Source organism: Schistocerca serialis, chromosome 5 (genome assembly GCF_023864345.2).
Source record: "Schistocerca serialis cubense isolate TAMUIC-IGC-003099 chromosome 5, iqSchSeri2.2, whole genome shotgun sequence".
In the NCBI taxonomy this organism is placed as follows: domain Eukaryota; kingdom Metazoa; phylum Arthropoda; class Insecta; order Orthoptera; family Acrididae; genus Schistocerca; species Schistocerca serialis.
In genome coordinates, this window is record NC_064642.1 from 135,232,339 (window position 1) to 135,253,918 (window position 21,580).

A 21,580-nucleotide genomic window follows, 5' to 3' on the forward strand; every position below is an offset into this window, starting at 1 on the left:
TGTGCGTAGTTCTGGTGTGGCAAACGTTATAGTAAATATTATTTTTCTGTGATAATAGTCTCATGTTCTCGTGTTACTCGTGGTACTTATTGGTGTTTACTGTTAACAAAAATCCACTGCAAAATTTTGATGTTGAACAAACATTGCATACTTTAACATCAGTATTGATAACGAAATAATTTTCAGTAACCTTTTTAGTAACTGTAAAGTAAGAAAGATATGTTGAACTTTATAGGGAGTTACAGTAACGAAACAATGTTCCCTTTATAGAAAGCCAGATCCAGAATAGTAAGAACATAATATATTTTGTTTTGTTGAAAATTATTGATCCAAAGAAAGTCACAGCACAGCATCCCTAAAAAGTATTGCAGGGCTCTTTTCGTAGCAACATATTAATCTCATCCATTTATCAATATATTAGTTGTTACACGAGCAATAACAAGCAGACAGCGAAAGTAACTAACTCTCTCGATCGTTACAATGTGTGTTTGAAGCAAACGTGACTTGCATCCTCATCCACTCTAATGCGACTGGCGACATCATCTTTAAAATGTAGAAACACGGCTACCACCTTACGTTTACGTCGCGCAACTCCCTCTTGATGTTGCGATTTTTGTTCAGGTAGTATCGACCGCAGTAGTTACGTAGTGGTGGAGAGACTTGCACAAGGATAGACCAGCATGGAGAGCTGCATCAACAACAGTTAAATTTTATAAATTCATGTTGAAAGAGCGCTCAAAGCAGCTGCCCAAATTGTCATTAGAAATAAAAAGTGACTTGAAGAAGAACGAAGTGCACAACCATAGACCGCTCGGCAGTGTAACAAATGTACCGTTCAAACTTTCTTCTCGATGTTAGAACTCTCTTCCAGATTCTCATTATACTACGCATTTCAACTGCAACGCTGGAAAGTTCAAAAACCTAACTGCAAAACAGGAAAAATCAAAATAGAATAGGTGGTCTAGCTCTCTCTGTTCCTACTGATGCAGAGTTAGTAGTGGATCGGTTATCCGAAGTTCCAGGATGGTTAAATACACTGCGTAAAATAATTAACGGGTCAATTTTCGAAGCCCCGTAATTGTCTCAACTTGCGGCACCCAAGGCGTCGCCAGACACGAAAAAAAGGCCAGAGCTCAGACGTTATGTAAAGTGTTGCACTGACACCAAATTTCGCCACAATTCCTTCCAACCCCGCCATGGACGTATCACACGATCGGAAGGCCTTGACAACCCACATTGCACCCTTTCTTCTGACACCTCTGCGATGGTGGTCAGAACTGCAAAACCCAGCGTTGAAATCACGCTGCTTTCTTATCGGTAGCCGAGAAAAACATTTCAGACATACCACCGCTCAAAATCGACATAAAAATAACTCAGGAAGTGACACACAGGCTGACAATGAAACCAACGCCTTCCCTTGGGGCGTCGATTCCTACACATTTCGTGGTCAAATCGACAGTTCGCAGTGCGATGAGCAAGAGGAGGACGTTCTTTGCAACCTTCGATACTGCTGACTCCCCACGGACGATTCAACCTTCTCTAAGGACAAACGCGATTGCACTCATTCTGAGTGCAGTGCGACCGCAATTTTTGCTCTGGTGTACAGGGTGGAACCATTAGGGACCATTTAAAACCATTCGACGAAATTTGAATTCGATCCGAAGCAGCAAAGGGCTCTTATTGTGACGTGACCACAGGGAGGTGCGACACAGAGACAAACTTGAATATATATATATATATATATATATATATATATATATATATATATATATATATATATATATATATATACGAAGTGTCTCTCCAAAATCACCCTGCTTAGCAACACCTTCGGTGCCACCTGCCCACGTTTATTGAGCACTCTAGAAACGTACCTGTACGAAAGCAGCCCGTGACGAGAGTCGTAGATGCCTGCAGGCTGCGCTCTTGTACCTGCTAGGCAGCATGTGCAATCGGAGGGATGGCAAGGGGGTGCCTGTCTGCAAGTGCCTAGCACTCCGTCGTAGGTTGTCTCTGAACAGGAACATTACAAAAGGGCACAACACAGACGTGCTGTGCTGGGTGTTTTATTCGCGCATGTGTCAATGTCGCACCCTTCTGTGATCACGCCACAGGAGGGCCCGAAACACGAGGGCTATAAAAGCATCAGCATCCTTCGCTGCTTCGGATCGTGCACAAATTTCGTCCAGTAGTTTCGAACGGTCCCTATTGGTTCCACCCTGTACACCAAAGTAAAAATTAAGATCGCACTGCAATCCAAAGAACGGCAATCACGTTCAATGGGACTGCTGGCCCATGACTTCCTTAGAGATGGGTTGAATCGTCCAAGGGGTGCCAGCGGTGCCGGCAACTGTCAAGAACGTCGTCCTGCTCCTCACTGCACTCCGCTCTGTCGTTTTCGACCGCGAAATGTCTGGAAACAGACGCCTCAAGGGAAAGCTCTTTATGCCACCCTCTGAGGCCTTTCATGTCGATTCTAAGTGTTGCTGTGTCTGAAACGTTTTCCGCGGCCACCCATAAATAAACCGCACGATTTCAACGGTTGGCTTCAAGATTCTGACCTCCATCGCAGAGACGTCAAAATAGGGGATGATATGCGAATTAGTTGGGTGTCACAACCTTCACATCGTTTGACACGTTCGTGGTGGCTTTGGGCGGAATTGTGGTGAAATTTGATGTCAGTGTGACGTCATTAAGCCAGATCACACCTCGCGCGAACTTCTGAGCTCGGGCCTTTTCTTGGCATGTCGACATTCTGCTGTTTGAAGCGTATCCGAGCCAGATGGTGACGTCGCAGCATGCCAGGCTCTTGCATTATCACACAGGAAAATTGTAGGCAACTTTGAGCCATATGTGAAACAGACTGAGTTTCGGAAAAGTGATCATTAATTATGTTGCTCAGGGTATTTTCCAAAGGTTAAGTGGTAGCAACTGTTCTGTGCTTTGACTGTAAAATGTTGAGAAATATTTGAGCTGAAATAAAATATTGAAACTTGTGTCCTTACAAAATGGCTGAAGTATCCCCTCCCCCCCACCACCGGAAAAAAAATAAAATAAAATAAATAATATGCCGAAGGCTGAACAATAAACTCTGAAACAGTATCAATAATTTTCTTTTCTGTACTTCTTATGCGAATGAGATTCCATAAAACAGTTGTTATACGTTGTAAAGTGGAATACCATACTTCAATCATGTTGCCAATTAATTTTCTTTCCATTCCCTGGGATTCGAACTGTCGCCAAAGAGTTGGCGCGTTTTTTAAGCACGGTGAAAGTACTGAAAATATTACGTGATTTCATCGTGCCCCTGTGAACTACGAAAGTTTCTAAATTAAATATACAGTAATTCATTACGTAGCACGCATCAGATTCGCGAAAATTAATATTGGCGTTCCGTGGATTACAACGAACTCGCCAAACAATCACTTATGCTGCACTTTCATTATGCAAATGAGAGACTGTTTTACATTTTACAAAACACAAATCTGGGCCACTACATACATTAAATGAAAAACACCAGATTGCTTGAAGATAACTGCCAACCGATGCTTTAACTTTTTGCATTTATATATTTTTAGCGTCGCGTAACTTGTCTGTAACAATCCTCAACAGCATTACTTTTCGTCCTTAGGCCGATCCAGAGCATTGGTCGTCAAACTGCGGCTCGCGTGCTGGCCCGAATTAAGCACGTATTTGTGCGGCCCCAGATTTTGCAGTAATATGCATCTAACTACTGAATCCAAAAACGTCAAATAACATAAAGCGTCTTTAAGCATATAGGTTTCTTGCTTAGTAACAAATGGTCAGTGTTCAGGGATACGACAGGAACGGGCATTCCAAACAAAGTCTCATAAAATGGAATCTTCAATGCTTATCTTAAGAGCTATGGGCACTTGATCTTCGATTCTGTGAAATAAATATCTTCTACTGCAACCTCTTTGCTTTTCATATTTATGAGGTAGTAGTATGGACCAAAATAAGAAAAAATGTCCAGTAAACATGAGGCTTAAAATGCATACCTTAAGAGCTATAAGCACTTGTTCTGCACAAGAGAGGTGTTCCGTAGTAGCGGAGATGGAAGTGTTAATAGCTCTTGTGGTATTATATGACTTCCAGGACTGACGAGCGTGCACGACTCATACCGAACACCGGCTGTGGTACCACTACGTTTACATGTGCTCTCAAAACCAGCTTTCGTAAACCGATTTATCAATACCGTTTCTGGTTAGTCATGTAAACACTTTAAACCCGATTCTGAAAATCCGTTTCTATCTGCCGATTTTCCTCTTTCACATTCGATTTTCGCTCCCAAATAAATACACAGCCGTTTTTGAAATGTGTTTGGATTGTCAGGTTAGGTCTTGTTTCTAAAATATTCCACTAATCTAAACGGAGTTACTTATCCTGCAATGACAGAGAAGCAAAATATTAGACTGAGCATGAAGCTTGCTACCTCTAATATTTTAGTGAAGAGATATAGCAGTTGTTATGACTAAACCAGAAACTGGAACAGCTGTTTTCCAGACGCCATATTTAAATGGTCTATCAAATCACTGCAAGCCTTAAGGCCCTATTCACACGGGGATACTCAAATCAGGTCTCCAGCTACCCGGCAAGCAAGAGACTGGGAGACTGGACTACTCGAGCAGCCGATCACATATACACCACCACTACCCGAGTCTCCTCTAATGCCAAGATATTTGCAGTATGAAGAAAAAATTAACCACTTTCGTTGGCTGTGAGCAAAGGACGTATGCAGCGCCCTTTTTTGTGTACCGTGGCCCCAGTAGTACAATGTCTAGTTACTGTTAGTGATGATGACATACCCGGCCGCGGTGGTCTAGCGGTTCTAGGCGCGCAGTCCGGAACCGCGCGACTGCTACGGTCGCAGGTTCGAATCCTCCCTCGGGCATGGATGTGTGTGATGTCATTAGGTTAGTTAGGTTTAAGTAGTTCTAAGTTCTAGGGGACTGATGACCACAGATGTTAAGTCCCATAGTGCTCAGAGCCATTTGAACCATTTTTGATGATGATATAATAATATGGAATTATTATTGTCACTCGTACAGCAAGAGAAAAGTGAGAAAGTTGTGGGTTCATCCTTTCACTGAGAATAATATAAATTGTAGGTCACAAGATGCTGCAAAAGAATTGCAGCGATCATATTCTGAAATTCCTCACTTTCTACAGGATGAGAAAGGGGGCTTACCTAGAAATAACACGGATGATTACGCCTTACATTCCTTATACTGACATAAACATGAGAGAATGTGTGAGCCCCGATTAGCGACCTCTAATAACACGTAGGCAAGTCTCGAATCACATTGTACCAATATTTTTCATTTCGTTTTTTCTACATGTATTTACACAAAAACGAACAACGTAGGTGTATATGTCTATTAAAGAAAACAAAATATTAATCTAAAGATTATATACAAATGGAATGATGCAAAAAAATTATTTAGCTATTTGCTGTGCAAAAACAAATGCCGAGGTGGTGTCGCTGGAATCGGAAACGTCACACACGACTTCGCAATATGTTCAAGAGCCTTGCCACTGCTTCTCCTCCAGTGATATGTCGCTTCCATATCTCTCACTCTGAGTAGAATACGTGGATGCCTCCGTAGGGGCCTGTCCGCTGTGTACTTTGTGTTGGTCGCAATAGATTATGTCATTTGTTACTTGCAGGATTCTACGCCTGAACGTTCTCGTCTGTGCGTCCGTCACTGGTTCGATTTCTGAAACTGATAAGAAATCTTCTTGTGACTTGGGAATCACTGGCTGTAGTAGCAAGTTACGTTTTTTTGGCCTCGAGATATTCTTTGAAGGATTCATCCACATCTGTGAGAGACTGTTGTTTTCGTTTAAGTAATAGCGGGCTGTCTGATTCGTGGGTCTAGAGCACGTCTTACTGCGGCTGCGAAGAAGTTGAAGAAGGCGATGATGATAGTGGCGATGATATTGGGATGGAGATGTTTTGTTCCTCCTCTCCCAGATAATACACTACTGCCCATTAAAATTGCTACACCAAGAAGAAATGCAGATGATAAACGGGTATTCATTGGACAAATATATTATACTAGAACTGGCATGTGATTACATTTTCACGCAATTTGAGTGCATAGATCCTGAGAAATCAGTACCCAGAACAACCACCTCTGGCCGTAATAACGGCCTTCAAGGCCCTATTCACACGGGGATACTCAAATCAGGTCTCCAGCTACCCGGCAAGCAAGAGACTGGGAGACTGGACTACTCGAGTAGCCGATCACATATACACGACCACTACCCGAGTCTCCTCTAATGCCAAGATATTTGCAGTATGAAGAAAAAATTAACCACTTTCGTTGGCTGTGAGCAAAGGACGTAATAACGGCCTTCAAGGCCCTATTCACACGGGGATACTCAAATCAGGTCTCCAGCTACCCGGCAAGCAAGAGACTGGGCATTGAGTCAAACAGAGCTTGGATGGCGTGTACAGGTACAACTGCCCATGCACCTTCAACACGATACCACAGTTTATCAAGAGTAGTGACTCGCGTATTGTGACGAGCCAGTTGCTCGGCCACCATTGACCAGACGTTTTCCATTGGTGAGAAATCTGGAGAATGTGCTGGCCAGGGCAGCAGCCGAACATTTTCTGTATCCAGAAAGGCCCGTACAGGATCTGCAATATGCGGTCCTGCATTATCCTGCTGAAATGTAGGGTTTCGCAGAGATCGAATGAAGGATAGAGCCACGGGTCGTAACACATCTGAAATGTAACGTCCACTGTTTAAAGTGCCGTCAATGCGAACAAGAGGTCACCGAGACGTGTAATTAATGGTACCCCATACCATCACGACGGGTGATACGCCAGTATGGCGATGACGAACACACGCTTCCAATGTGCGTTCACCGCGATGTCGCCAAACACGGATGCCACCATCGTGATGCTGTAAACAGAACCTGGATTCATCCGAAAAAATGACGTTTTGCCATTCGTGGACCCAGGTTAGTCTTTGAGTACACCATCGCAGGCGCTCCTGTCTGTGATGCAGCGTCGAGGGTAACCGCCGCCCTGGTCTCCGAGCTGATAGGGCATGCTGCTGCAAACGTCATCGAACTATTTGTGCGGATGGTTGTTATCTTGCAAACGACCCCATCTGTTGACTCAGGGATCGAGACGTGGCTGAACGATCCGTTACAGCCATGCGGGTAAGATGCCTGTCATCTCGACTGCTAGTAATACGAGGCCATTGGGATCCAGCACGGCGTTCCGTATTACCCTCCTGAACCCACCGATTCCATATTCTGCTAACAGTCATTGGATCTCGACCAACGCGAGCAGCATTGTCGCGATACGATAAACCGCAGTCGCGATAGGCTACAATTCGATATTTATCAAAGTCGGAAACGTGATGGTACGCATTTCTTCTCCTTACAGGATGCATCACAACAACGTTTCACCAGGCAACGCCTGTCGACTGCTGTTCGTGTATGAGAAATCGGTTGGAAACTTTCCTCATGTCAGCACGTTGTAGGTGTCGCCATGGTGCCAACCTTGTGTGGATGCCCTGAAAAGCTAATCATTTGCATATCGCAGCATCTTCTTCCTGTCGGTTATATTTCACGTCTGTAGCACGTCATCTTCGTGGTGTAGCAATTTTAATGGCCAGTAGTGTAGTTGTGAGACAATTCACAGACTGCTGTGACAGAGTTAGTGTACTTTCTGCTTTCTCCGACGAATTTCCGTCAGGTTTAGTCATCATTTTGATGAACGGAAGCGCGAACTTCATCGCCTCTGACAAATAATACTGTTTCTTACTTCGACGGGAACCACTTGGCAGGGGCTTCAGACGGCGTACAAAAACAGATCGTAAATTTCGTCACTTCTCCTTCCAGTCGTTCTTTGCAAAAAAGGGTTATAAATAAATAACATAATAATTAATAAACAATGTACAATATGGCAGTACACACGTAGGTTGTCAAACACAAACATACACACACTCACATACCTATGTTACGGACGTCAGTGTACAGCTGAATCATCTCTTGCAGGTACCTGGAAAAGGGTTGTGCTTTTGCATCGCTGTCGCTGTTCTTTGCTGGAAGGCACAGCACAATTACATACATCGTCCGCGAAACTACCAGACTCATTTGGGAAGTGTTGAACCAAACCTACATGCCTCTTCCAAACAAGGGCAATGGAAAATGATCGCTCCACGTCTTTTATTCGCTGTGAAATTTGCCTAATTGCTTGAGTGCATTGGACGGGAAACATATCCGCATTGAAATATTACCTAGGACGGGTTCAACTAACTTCAGTTATAAGCAGTACCACTCCATACTGTTGTTGGCATGCAGTGATAATGCTGGTTCTTCATTATCATTGAAACTGGTTACGCAGGTGAGGAATATTTCGTGCTTCACCAACCAAACACTGCATTACAAAGGAAAGAGTAAACCTGTCATTGCCTTCCATATTACCAGATGATGAAAATGAATATGATTTCCGTTATTACTTTGTAGCAGATGAAGCGTTTCCATTTGCACGCTACTTGATGCGAGCGGACCCATAAAAAACGCTCGATAATGTGAAGAGAATTTATTATTATAGAGTAATCAGAGGAAGAAAATCTGTGGAATGCGCATTTGGAATGCGGACAGAGAAGTTCCAAGTACTGAGCGGTCCTATTCGTTCTCGAGATACGGAAAGAGTGATGACGTAATAAAATAATATCATTCGAAAACATGATATCTAATACAGTTGTGGTGAACAACAATACAACAACCCAGAAACGCCAACAATGAGAATACAGCCAAGGAAAGACATTACACTGCATCCTCATACTACTGCTTATGAAGAAAGGAATTATTTAGCCAACTGCTTTCTGACACTTCGTGCATCCCTAGCATGGCAGTGAAAGTTCTTCGTCAACAATAACCAGTATCTACTATAATTGTCTTTCTTTACAAAAATTTTTGTGTGTAATATGTGTTTCTGTAAAACTTACGTCTAAATTTACGTATTAATATGCAATTAAAAACGTTTTATTTGAGTATTTATTACATGTATAGTGGGTGCTTATTGATGTTTCATTAGTTTTGCAATAAAATGGATCTCAAAGCATAGTGAATAGGGTGTATTTATTTTATGTTAAAAATTTTAATTACTGATAATGGACTTACTTGATGGATTAACCTCCCTCGCTACTTCGTGCCATGCTCTCTCTGTCACCTCCTTCCTTGAATGACCTTTCACTCTTTAATTTTGTAGTTCTGGCTATTTCTCCACTTCTCCCACGAATTTTAAATTAAACATTTGTTCGCATATTGTGCAACCCAATGGTACGAATGCAACTGAGAGAGTCGGCGAGTTCGGGGTGCAAAGGTGAGCGCAATGGTTCCCTTAAGGATATGCGAACAAGAAAGGAATCTTGCCTCTTTTTAACGACAGTTTGCATTCAATTTTATAGGCAAAGTGTGACGATGTACACAAATTCAGAATCATTTTAATATTTACCCATTTATTGTATGTAAGGTAAATATTTTCAAATGGTTCAAATGACTCTGAGCACTATGGGACTTAACTGCTGAGGTCATCAGTCCCCTAGAACTTAGAACTACTTAAACCTAACTAACCTAAGGGCATCACACACACCCATGACCGAGGCAGGATTCGAACCTGCGACCGTAGCGGTCGCCCAGTTCCAGACTGTAGCGCTTAGAACCGCTCGGCCACTCTAGCCGGCGGTAAATATTTTGTACAGAAAACTATGTCACCAGCTACATAAAACGTACGCACCACGTTTTCAGTTTTGCAGGCAGTGCCACAGGTATTAAAAATTCAGAAGCTCAAATTTTCAGGACTATCTGTATGGTTTAGAACTCTGTATGGGGTCTAGGAGAGATTAGTTAATATTTATTAGCCCGTTTTAAAGCCGTGTTATATCAAAAAGCTTTGTATTTAAATAGTTATTTTCTGATTTTTAGTCTTGTATGTGTGAAATTTTTCAGTTGATTTCAAACATTTTGATGAGGTATGTAGCCGCTCTTTAGAGAGTGGGTATTCAGAAACGAATATTAGATTAAATTCTGTAATACGACTGAAGCAAGAGCCAAAAAACGGCAGTTCTATTTCGAAGTAATAGTTAGTTAAAATTTTACAGGGAGTAGATATTTGAAATAGAGTAACGCAAAGTAGTGCAAAGGGAAGCCAAGGAAGACCTAACAGAGCTGAGTTTTGTTTTGAATATAATATATAAACCAATGCGCAGCATTGTTAGCTCTCTTGAGTCTTTGTTTTCAATGGTACATGTACGCAGTCTTACGTGGTAGTCGGAAGTTAAGGATTATAAGCCTAATTAAATATCATTCTGATAACTGGATTAGACACTGGAGTGGTGGATAATAGATTATTTTGAGATATTGGGACAAAAAATAGTTGGACTTTATCATACTAATATCTTTGCCGATCGTTGTCAAGGCGATTCTGCTAATAAACGAGATGTGAGATATAGGCCGTAGTGCCCGTGAAAAGACAGACATTGCAAGAACTCGAACTTACGATTAATATCGTGTCGTGAGGATCAAGAAGCTTAGACATTGTAAAGCCAGAGAGATATTTATGATTTATCAGTTATTAATGGTAAAGGAGAGTTTCATGGGAAATAATATCTTTGGTGATAGGAACGCGAAGAAATGTGGTACGGACTTACTATTATTATACCGATACGATATACATTAGGATCAGTTCCTTCTTCATTGATTCCCCAGTGCCATCTCTCATTAGTTTAAGAAGTGAATTGTGTCAATAAAACAGAATATATACGAGACTTTCTCCGTGTTTTCTAAATCCCAAAAATCAGCGGGTACATAGGCAATTATATCTGTGAATATTCAAGGATTATTGAGAACAGCTGATCAACCTGTTACAAACATATGATAGGATTTAACGAAGGCTTATTGACTACGAAGATAACGAAATCAAATTATTTAGGAAACAAAAATTAGAAAAAATAGACTGGAACCCGATTGCTATGTTATTCCTGAGTAATAAATAAAATCACAGTCTTTGGATCTGTCGTGGTTGAAAGTGTATGAAATATCTCTGGAAATAGAAACGAGATCAATTTTCAACTGCTAGTTCACACAATTAGATTCACAACGTGATTCAGAGATGTTTTATGCTCGACCCACACGGCAGGGAATGGCTCTTAGCTAGCCGGGACAATAGATATATTGCAGTTGCGACGACTGTGGTATGTGGGCATAGGTTACAGCAGGACATGTGGGAAACTTAAGCTTTATTTCAGCTTCTCTTCAAATGAGTCGACCAATGTATTGCTTCCTATAGGCATATCTCGAGAGAAGACCGCGAATGTAAAGACTGGAGAGAATCGAGCTGACAGGGAAGCTTAGCAGCAATCGTTCTTAAGCTCCCAAACATTCTTGAAGGGAAATAGCAGCGGTACACCAAGTGCCTACTCTCCGTCACAAACCATAAACAGAAAGTGATTTAATACTGCATTGTCATCCAGTTCTGAGCTAAATTGAAAGTCCATAGGTTATCGGGAAGTTAGTTTAAAAACAGTTGAAAATTTTGTAACGAACAGACAGGCAGACGGAAAAACAAAGTACTCTCCGCCACATATGAGACTCGAAAGCGAGTTAATATTACATTATCATCCAGTTCTGAGCTTCGTTGAAAGTTTCAAGTCTCTAGCTCGTTTAAAATCAACTGTAAAACTTGTACCGAACAATAGAGACAAGAAACCTACCTAACAAAAATGTGTTAAAAAGTGATTGTTCATTAATATACACACAAATTTACAGTGCAGCACCAGATATTAAACTTTAAAAACCAAGCAAAAATTGATAAGGTACATGTACCAAACAAGGCCCAGTCCCTAAAAGGGCAAACTGTCATTTTCTAGCACAGAAAGTTTGAAAACAGCACTAAATGTCTTCGGTAGTGATAGCTTGTTACATCTAGTGGCTAAGGCAACAACTATTTCCGCACCCGCTCTCGTACCGGCCATTTCACTTTCAGTTGTGCTACGGCGTTCAACGAAGGGGGCTGCTTCTATTTTCACGGTACCTTTCATTTTAAGCAATCGTTTGGGTTATGAAGCATTTTTACTACTAAATATGTGTTTATGAACAGAAAATTGTGCTGTATTAAGATAGTGGTATTACATTTGTAATAATAAGTTTCTTTTTAAACAATAAACGCACACGCGTTTTAAACTGGTTGTTCGCAATAAGACCCATCCGTGGCACTCCAAACAAGGCTCAGGCGGGCCTTATTAGGCACCCTATCGTATAGAGCTGTGAATAATGACAATGCATATTTAATTTTAGTGTATCCTGCGAAACCTCATGTAACACATATTTACTATCTCTAAATTAGATCAGAATTATTTTACACACTTCTACTGAGCTATTAATTGGTCGTTGCAAGAAATGTCAAAGAAAACGTTTTAAATTCCTTGTTGGTAGTCTTTGTGACAGGGCGTCCTGCTTTTAGATCAATAATTTTTAGTAGCTATAATTGAAGTACAGCACTTAAAATATGTACAATCACAGTTTTACAGCCCTAATTCAGGAACATCAGGCTCACTGCAAATATTTGTTTTTAGATGGAGCCACAGAGAAAAGAGCAGCATGGGATGCAGATAATTTAAAACGAGCTATGGGAGCTGTTGCTGAAGGGATGCCTGTCAGAGCCACTTCGAAAACATATAGGATTCCTCAATGTACGACACTCAACCACGTAAGTTCTGGACTAGCAATCAAAAGTTTGGAACGAAAAACTTGTTTGGACAAAGCTCAGGAAAGAGAATGGTGCCAAAGAATTTTTCGACTCGCTAAAGTTGGGTATCCAAATATACCAAAAGTGCTCAGAAAATGTGTATATGTATATTATGAAGAGAATAGAGTGCAGAATCCTTTCAATGAGACGAAGAGATTGGCTGGACGCAAGTGGCTCAAGCTCTTCCTACAAAGACACCCAGACATTGCAAGAAACAAGGTACAACACCTGAATCCAGGAAGATCTGTAAAGCTAAACAAGATTATTAAAAATGAACATTTTCAGAAACTGAAAACGGTCTTATCCGAATTGGAGTTATTTGACAAACCCTACCTTATCTACAATATGGACGAAAAGGGATGTCGCCTCTCACTCAACAAGTCTCCTGAAGTTTTAGCGAAGAAAGATAAGAAGCACTTGCACTTTGTTGACCCAGAACATGGGGAAAATGTTACCATTGTCTCATGTGGGAATGCAATTGGACAGGTTATTCCTCCTGTGATACTTTACAAAGGAAACCGACACAAGCCAGAATGGGAAGACTATTTGCCACATGGGACAGCAGTAGAAACGACAGATAAGGGCTCAATGAATACTGCGACATTCATCAAATGGATACATCATTTTGTCAAATACAAGCCTGCAAAAGATGTTATTTTGATATTTGATCGAGCATCGTCACATTTGGACCCTCAAATTTGCAACGTTGCTGAAGAGTACAATATGAGGCTTCACTGCTTGACCAGCAACACAACACATGAGATGCAACCCGTGGATAAATCAGTATTCAAGCCGTTTGAGTGTTATCGGGATGATGAATCAGCTGTACTGGTCTACACATGAAATGGAAGAAAACAGAGCAATTAATAGACGTGTGTTTGGAAAAATCTTCAGCAAAAGTAGCATCCTCAGTAAATGTCATGTTTGGGTTCCGCGCAACAGGGCTTTATCCTTTTGACCCAGAAGCTATTCCAGACACTGCATTTCCTCCCTCTTGTCTATCAGAGTGTCCTGGCCCAGAACAGGACATGACAATCGCCCCTGAAACAAGAAAACTGCCAGAAAATAAATCAGTCCCAAAGCCTTCCCGAAAAAAAGAGACGCCAATCCATTGATTCTAGTACAGCAGAAAGTGAGGCATATTCAGTAAAGCATAGTTCAAGTGACTTCAGTCTTGAAGATACCGACATACTGAAGATCTCGATTGTTCTTTCAAGGAAATTTTGCAAACCCAAAGCTGAAGAAAAAAAAGGCAACCCCACGGAAGAAGGTATTAAATTACAAGGCGCAAGTCGTACGTAAGACACTGTCCACGCAGAATCAAAAGAAAAATGGCACCAACGAAAGTACTGGGTCTAAAGAAGATACACGTCGCAAAAAAATTTCACCCTCAGTGAAGGAAATTCAGAAGAAAAAAATGCAAAAATAAAGACTCCACTCAAGCAAGCAGCAGCTCCGGCACTAAGAAAGTGTTGCAAGAGGTTGGCTGGTTTTGTCATTTGTGCTGTGAAGACAGAAGAATATTCGACATGACACTTTGCAAAAAATGTATGATATACACACATCAAAAAAAGTTTTGCACCATCTCAGTTCCGAGAGTTCCGGAACCTGTACAGCGAGACCTTCAGAGGTGGTGGTCCAGATTGCTGTACACACCGGTACCTCTAAATACCCAGTAGCACTTCCTCTTGCATTGATGCATGCCTGTATTCATTGTGGCATACTATCCACAAGTTCATCAAGGCACCGTTGGTCCAGACTGTCCCACTGAACGGCGATTCGGCGAAGATCCGTCGAGTGGTTGGTGGGTCATGTCGTCCATAAACAGCCCTTTTCAATCTATCCCAGGCATGTTCGACAGGGTTCATGTCTGGAGAACATGTTGGCCACTCTAATCGAGCGATGTCGTTATCCTGAAGGAATTCATTCACAAGATGTGCACGATGGGGGCACCAATGGTCATCAATGAAGACGAATGCCTCGCCGATATCGTTGCACCATCGGTCAGAGGATGGCATGCACGTATCATACAGCCACTATAGCGCCTTCCATGACCACCGGTGGCGTACGTCGGTCCCCCATAATGCCACCACAAAACAGCAGGGGCCTCCACCTTGCTGCACTCGCTGGACAGTGTGTCTAAGGCATTCAGCCTGACCAGCTTGCCTCCTAACACGTCTCCGACGGTTCTCTGGTTGAAGGCATATGCCATACTCATCAGTGAAGAGAACGTGATGCCAATCCTGAGCGGTTCATTCGGCATGTTTATCTGTACCGCACCGCATGGTGTCATAGTTGTAAAGTAGGGCATGCCATGGTAGTCGGGAGTGAAGTTACACATCATGCAGCCTATTGCGCACAGTTTGAGACATAACACGACGTCCTGTGGCTGCATGAAAAGCACTTTTCAACATGATGGCCTTGCTGTCAGGATTCCTCGCAGCCATAATCTGTAGGTAGCGGTCATCCACTGCAGTAGTAGCCCTTGAGCGGCCTGAGCGAGGCATGTCATCGACAGGTCTTGTCTCTCTGTATCTCCTCCGTGTCCCAACAACACTGCTTTGGTTCACTCCGAGACACCTGGACACTTCCCTTGTTGAGCGCCTTTCCTGGCACAGAGTAACAACGCGCATGCGCTCGAACCGCGGTATTGACTGTCTAGGCATGGTTGAACTTGACAACACCAGCCGTGTAGCCTTTCTGATGGAATGACTAGAGCTGATCGGCTGCCGGACACCCTCTATCTAATAGGCGCTGCTCATGTAGAGTTGTTTACATCTTTGGGCAGTTTTAGTGACATCTCTGAACAGTCAAAAGGACTGTGTGTGTGATACAATATCAACAGTCAACGTCTATCTTCAGGAGTTCTGGGAACTGGGATCATGCAAAACTTTTTTTGATGTGTAGGGTTGATACCCAAAGGGAAAGTGCGAAATTTCCTGTTCCCCACCTGTAAAAAATGATTTAAATGAGCAAAACCAGTTTCATGAATCATTATTCATGTGTTCATTGAAAACGTAATGATTGGAATTATTCTTCCTTTTATGACAAGGAAATTCGCTGCTGTCAGAACAATTTTGATTGCTGATTAAATTTAATAATCTGAAGAGTTAATAATCAGTAAGTACCAACAATTCTGTATGAAGTGTTTGTAAAAATAAGTAATTATAAAAGTCTATGTATCATCTCATTCCCCTTATTTCATAAACAAAATTACATTACAACTCTTGCAGTGTATCCAAACAATTTTCCTGCCATTTATATGCCCCAGAATGTTAATATGAACAACATGTGGCTATGGGCCATATTAGGAACGAGGTCTCCTATCAAGGCCCTCTTGCAAGAGTCAAAATTTTATTGAAAGTGATGATATTAATTAAATAAACTTTCAATGTTCATTTATTTTTGAACTGAATATAGTTGGAGGATGTTGCACGTATGATCTCGGAATCTTACCACCTACACATACTGAATGCTAAATTTCTATACCTTAGGTGGGCCTTATTTGGTACACATACCTCATTTAATGCCACAAGCACGAAAATTCTTATTTCAGTAAGTGAATAAATATAATTTGAATGTACTTTATGTTTAGAAATATACTTTTTATTCACATCTCCTTCAAATAAGATAATTTATTTGTCTCTTAAAAAGTTGTCATATCTAATCACGTTTCATCAATAACCGAAAAGACTGAACAAGTATGTGAATAAAATCACTCAAACCCCGTGAGTGAACGAAAAACATCATGTAATGGCCGCAACCGGCAGGGACTTGTTTCAATCCGTTGTCTCACACTGAATGAAACCACTCAGACACGGTAAGTGAATGCAAACATTCGTATATCTCACATGGCTTGAGACTAGTTTCATTCAGTTGCTTCATTCGACTGTAAAAACCGACTGAACGAAAAAACTATCGACTGACCGATCGATTATTAAAAACAGTCGATTGTTCCAACACTATAGTGCTCCAGAGAGTTGTCTAACTCTGTGTATTCAACAATATGCTCAAATTGCAACAAACAGACTCACAACAGCCAGCTAAAGCTTTCGCCCGTGATTCTGCTGTTTGTCCTTGCGACGCCGCCCTAAGCAGTAAGTTATCAATGGAGATAGCTTGAAGATATCCCAGCTGGCGCATACTCACCGAGGCAACTGCGACAGCGAAAACTGGCGCCAAAAGCAACAGTATACGTGTAGGGGAGCTCATGTCGAGATGTTAGCCCACAGTGTACTGTCGTAAAGCTCTTCTTCCTCCGCCTCTTATCTGTTTCTCATCCACATGCCACTTGATCCTATCTAAGCGGAGAAGTACTTCAGCGATCTCACTGAAGATCTCAATCTGAAGGCTGCTCCTCACGCAACGATCTGTCTGTACAAACAAAGCGGCGTCCACACGAACGCAATTTTACCCTACTGCGGGTCCTCTGTCTGTCGATCTATGAAAACACTTTCAGCAGCGAGCAGCTACCCTCGTGTGGAGGATATTTCAGTGTCGGACATTAACTCGTAATGTAGTAATTTCTGCAGTGGTCTGTTTTCGGAACTAGCTTTAACCCAGCAATAATCGGGTGAATTTTTGCCACATTATTAGTCGCATGTGCGACAGCTGTCACCCACCATTGTTTCCAATTTTGTTTTTCTACATCTTCTCTCCACAAACCGCCATGAGCTCCATGGCAGAGAGTACATCCTATTGTACCAGTTTTAGGGTGTCTTGCTGTTCCATTCACGTACAGAGCATGGGAAGAATGATGATTTGAATGCCCCTGTGCATGCAGCAATTATTCTAATCTTATCCTCATGATCCCTATGAGAGCGAAATGTAAGGGGTGTAGTATATCCCTAGAGTAATCATTTAAAGCAGGTTCTTGAAACTTTTAATAGACTCTCGGGATAGTTAACATCTATCATCAACAGCCTTCCAGCTCAGTTCCTTCAGTATCTCTGTGACACTCTCCCACATATTAAACAAACCTGTGACCAAACGTGCTGCCTTCTCTGTATATGTTCAATAACCCCTGTTAGTCCTAGGTAGTTAGGGTCCACACACTTGAGCAATATTCTAGAACTCGTCACACGACTGATTTGTAAGCAATCTCCTTTTGCAGGCTGATTGCACTTTCCCAGTATTCTACCAATAAACCGAAGTCTACCGCTTGCTTTAGCCATGACTGAACCTATGTGATCATTTCATTTCATATCCCTACAAAGTGTTACACCCAGGTATTCATATGAATTGGCTGATTCCAATAGTGATTACTGATATTATAGTCAAAGGATAACACGTTTTTTCTTTTTGTAAAGTGGAAAATTTTACATTTCTGATATTTAGAGCAATTTACAATCTCTGACAAACTGATTTCAAGGACACTGGACAGTAGTTTTGTGTATCACTTCTAAGATCTGACTTAATATTTATGCCGCCTCTCTCAGACAGCACATCATTATAGATAACTGCATAATCTACAAAAAATCTGATTTTACTATTAATATTGTCTGCAAGGTCATTAATATACAACATGAAAAGCAAGGGTTCCAACACACTTCCTCAGGGCACATCCGAAGTTACTTCTACGTCAGACGATAACTCTCCATTCAAGATAACCTGCTGTGTCCCCCCTGCCGAAAAGTCCTCAATTCAGTAACAAATTTCACTTGATACACCTTATTATCGCACTTTTGAGAATAAGCACTGTTGCGGTACATAGTCAAATACTTTTCGAAAATCAAGAAACACTGGTTGCCTTGATTGAAAGCTTTCTGTATGTCATGTGAGAATAATGCAAGTTGGATTTCACATGATCGAGGTTTTTGAAATCCACATTGGTTGGCATTTTGGAGGTCATTCTGTTCAAGATACCTCATTATGTTTCAGCTCAAAATATGTTCTAAGATTCTACAACAAACTGATTTCAAGGACACTGGACAGTAGTTTTGTGTATCACTCTAATAGCCTTCTTGTAGACAGGTGTGACTCGTGCCCTTTCCCAAGAACTGGGCACAAATTTTTCCACAAGGAATCTAAGATGTATTATAGTTAGAAGAGGGGCTAACTCAACCGCAAATTCAGTATAGAATCTGACAGAGATTCCGTCGGCGCCTGGAGCTTTGTTCAGTTTTAACTATTCCAACCGTTTCTCAACCACTGACATTAATAGTTATTTCATTCATCTTTTTGGTGGTACGAGGATTAAATTGAGGCAATCCTCCTAGGTTTTCCTTTGTAAAGGCACGTTTTAAAACTGAGTTAAGCATTTCAGCTTTTGCTTTACTAACTTCAATTTCAGTTCCTGTCATTCGCTAGGGACTGGACACTAACTTCGGCACCACTAACAGCTTTTACATACGACCATAATTTCTTTGGGTTCTGTGAAAGATCACTTGACAGTATTCTGCTAACTAGCTTTATAAAACTGCAAAATGCTTGTATGAGGAGAGTTAATTCACCACATGAACTTCTGATAGTGATTCGCATTAAGCTTAATAACACCTGACACATATTCACTACTCTAAAGAAGGCTTTCACGAAGACAATAAAGCATTTCAATTATTTTACGTTACATTACATTAATACTTGTTCCATAGAATATGAATACAACATTTCGTAACGATGTGGAAGGCGTCTGTTTAACATAAGTTTCCATTACAAAACATATATATTTTTTAATGCAGTTACTATTTCACATTTAAATATTCATCTATCGAGTAGATGGAGTTGTCATTCAGAAATTCTTTTAATTTTTGCCAGACTTTTAATGTGATTTGGCAAATGACAAAAGAATTTTGTGGCAGCATAATTCACCCCTTTCTGTGCCAGTCAGATTTAGCCCAGAACACTGAAGATCATTGTTTCTTCTAGTGTTGTAGCTATGCACTTCGCTATTATTTTTGAACTGGGATGGATTATTAATAACAAATGTCATAAATGAATTGGCCACGCCTTTAATTCTAACGAGTTGTAGGCTGTTCTTCAGTATTCCAACTTAGAGGAACAGATGGAGTTCAAAACCTAAAAGTGTAAAAATATTATCTGCAATTTGTGACACTTAATATACTAATTTAAAATTGAACCTGCTTTATGATACCAGAGTGAGTATTTCTGAAAACAATTTCCTTAAGAAAACAGTGAAACTTAATTGTAAGAAACCATCTCAAAAGCCATGGCTTACTAAAGGGATAAAAATATCTTGTGAACAGAAAAGGGAAATTTATCTTACAGTTCGAACGAGTAATGATCCATAAAAAGTCAAACACCATAAAAGCTACTGGACTGCATTAAGAAAAGTTATTAGTAAGTCCAGAAGTATGTGCGGTATGTCTGAGATTAGCATCTATGATAATAAAATTAAAACAGTTTGGAATATTGTTAAAAGGGAAACAGGGCAACCAAGACACAGAAAGACTGTATTTCTATCAGACTCAGTGAACAGTTTGTTAACAAAATGTTGGAAGTCGAAAGTGTTTTTAATAGTTATTTTTTAACTATTGTAGAGAAAATAGGATCCAGCTGTTCATTAGAAAATGCAAAGCTATACATGGAAGAGGCAATACCTACGCAGTTTGATAAAATTAAAATTCAAGCCACCTCTCTTACTGAAGTTAGAAAATATAAATTCACTCAAAAGTAAAGTTTCGCATGGAATTGATGGCATTTCCAACAGAGTACTAAAAGCTTATTCCCAAAAGTTAAGTAGGATTCTCAGCCACATACGTAGTACCTCACTGAAACAGGGCATTTTTCCAGATAGACTGAAATATGCTATTGTTAAACCACTGAATAAAAAAGTGGATAGGTCAGATGTTAACAACTACTACCCAATCTCAGTTTTGACAGCTTTATCCAAAATTCTTCAAAAAGTCATGTATTCAAGAATATTTGTAAAAATGAAGTACTAACGAAATGTCAGTTTGGTTTTAAGAAATGCTTTTCTACAGAGAATGATAATTATGCTTTCACTAATCAAAGGCTTTTGACTGTGTGAATCATGAAATTCTACTAGATCAGCTTAAGTATTGTGGTATAAGTGGGACAGTACACAAATGGTTTAATCCATATTTGACTGGATGAATGCAGAAAGCTGAAATTAATAATACAGATAGCCTACAAACATCACCATAATCCCATAAATGGGGAGGTATCATGAATTCTGTCCCACAGGGTACAGTCTTGGGTGCCTTATTGTTCTTAATGTATATTAATGACTTCCCACTCTATATTCTCAAAAACGCAAAGCTAGTTCTTTTTGCTGATGATACAGGTATAGTAATCACACCCAACAAACAAGAATTAGCTCAGAAAATTGTAAATAATGTCTTTCAGAAAATTATTAAGTGATTTTCTGCAAATGGAGTCTCACCAGATCGTGAGAAAACAGTATATATAATTCTGTACAGTAAATCGCATAACACTATTGATAAATATAGACTTTGAACAGAAGTCTGTTGCTAAAGCAGAATATTCAAAATTTCTGGGTGTGAACGTTGATGAGAAACTGAATTTAATTGTGCACTGTTCGCACAGCTTTTCTCTTATTCTATGACGAGAGAAGGTACCATGGAATGTCGTCTCTACAAGTTGTGTCCAGTTAATGTGAACAGTCGATGAATTGGATTGACCCTGTAAAAACAACTTTGCTATACAAATGATTGAAGATCGTGATTTAATTTCGTTGAAACTGGTAATCATCATGTGTTTTTGTGTGTACTGGACGAATAAACTTCTGTAATAAGAACAACCGTGTTTGTGCCTTTCTGTTTCTTAGTATCTGCGGATTCTCAG

At 40.6% G+C, this 21,580-nt stretch overlaps 1 protein-coding gene across 1 annotated transcript in view; it reads right to left on the reverse strand.

Moving 5' to 3' along the window:
• The window catches only part of LOC126481552 (cholinesterase 1-like), a 173,095-nt gene extending 156,080 nt beyond the window's left edge, over positions 1–17,015 (reverse strand). Inside the window, exon 1 of the mRNA XM_050105390.1 lies at positions 16,946–17,015. Coding sequence (XP_049961347.1) covers positions 16,946–17,008 — 63 coding nt within the window. The 5' untranslated portion in view covers positions 17,009–17,015. The remainder of the gene's footprint in view (positions 1–16,945) is intronic.
• Between the last annotated feature and the right edge of the window lie 4,565 nt (positions 17,016–21,580).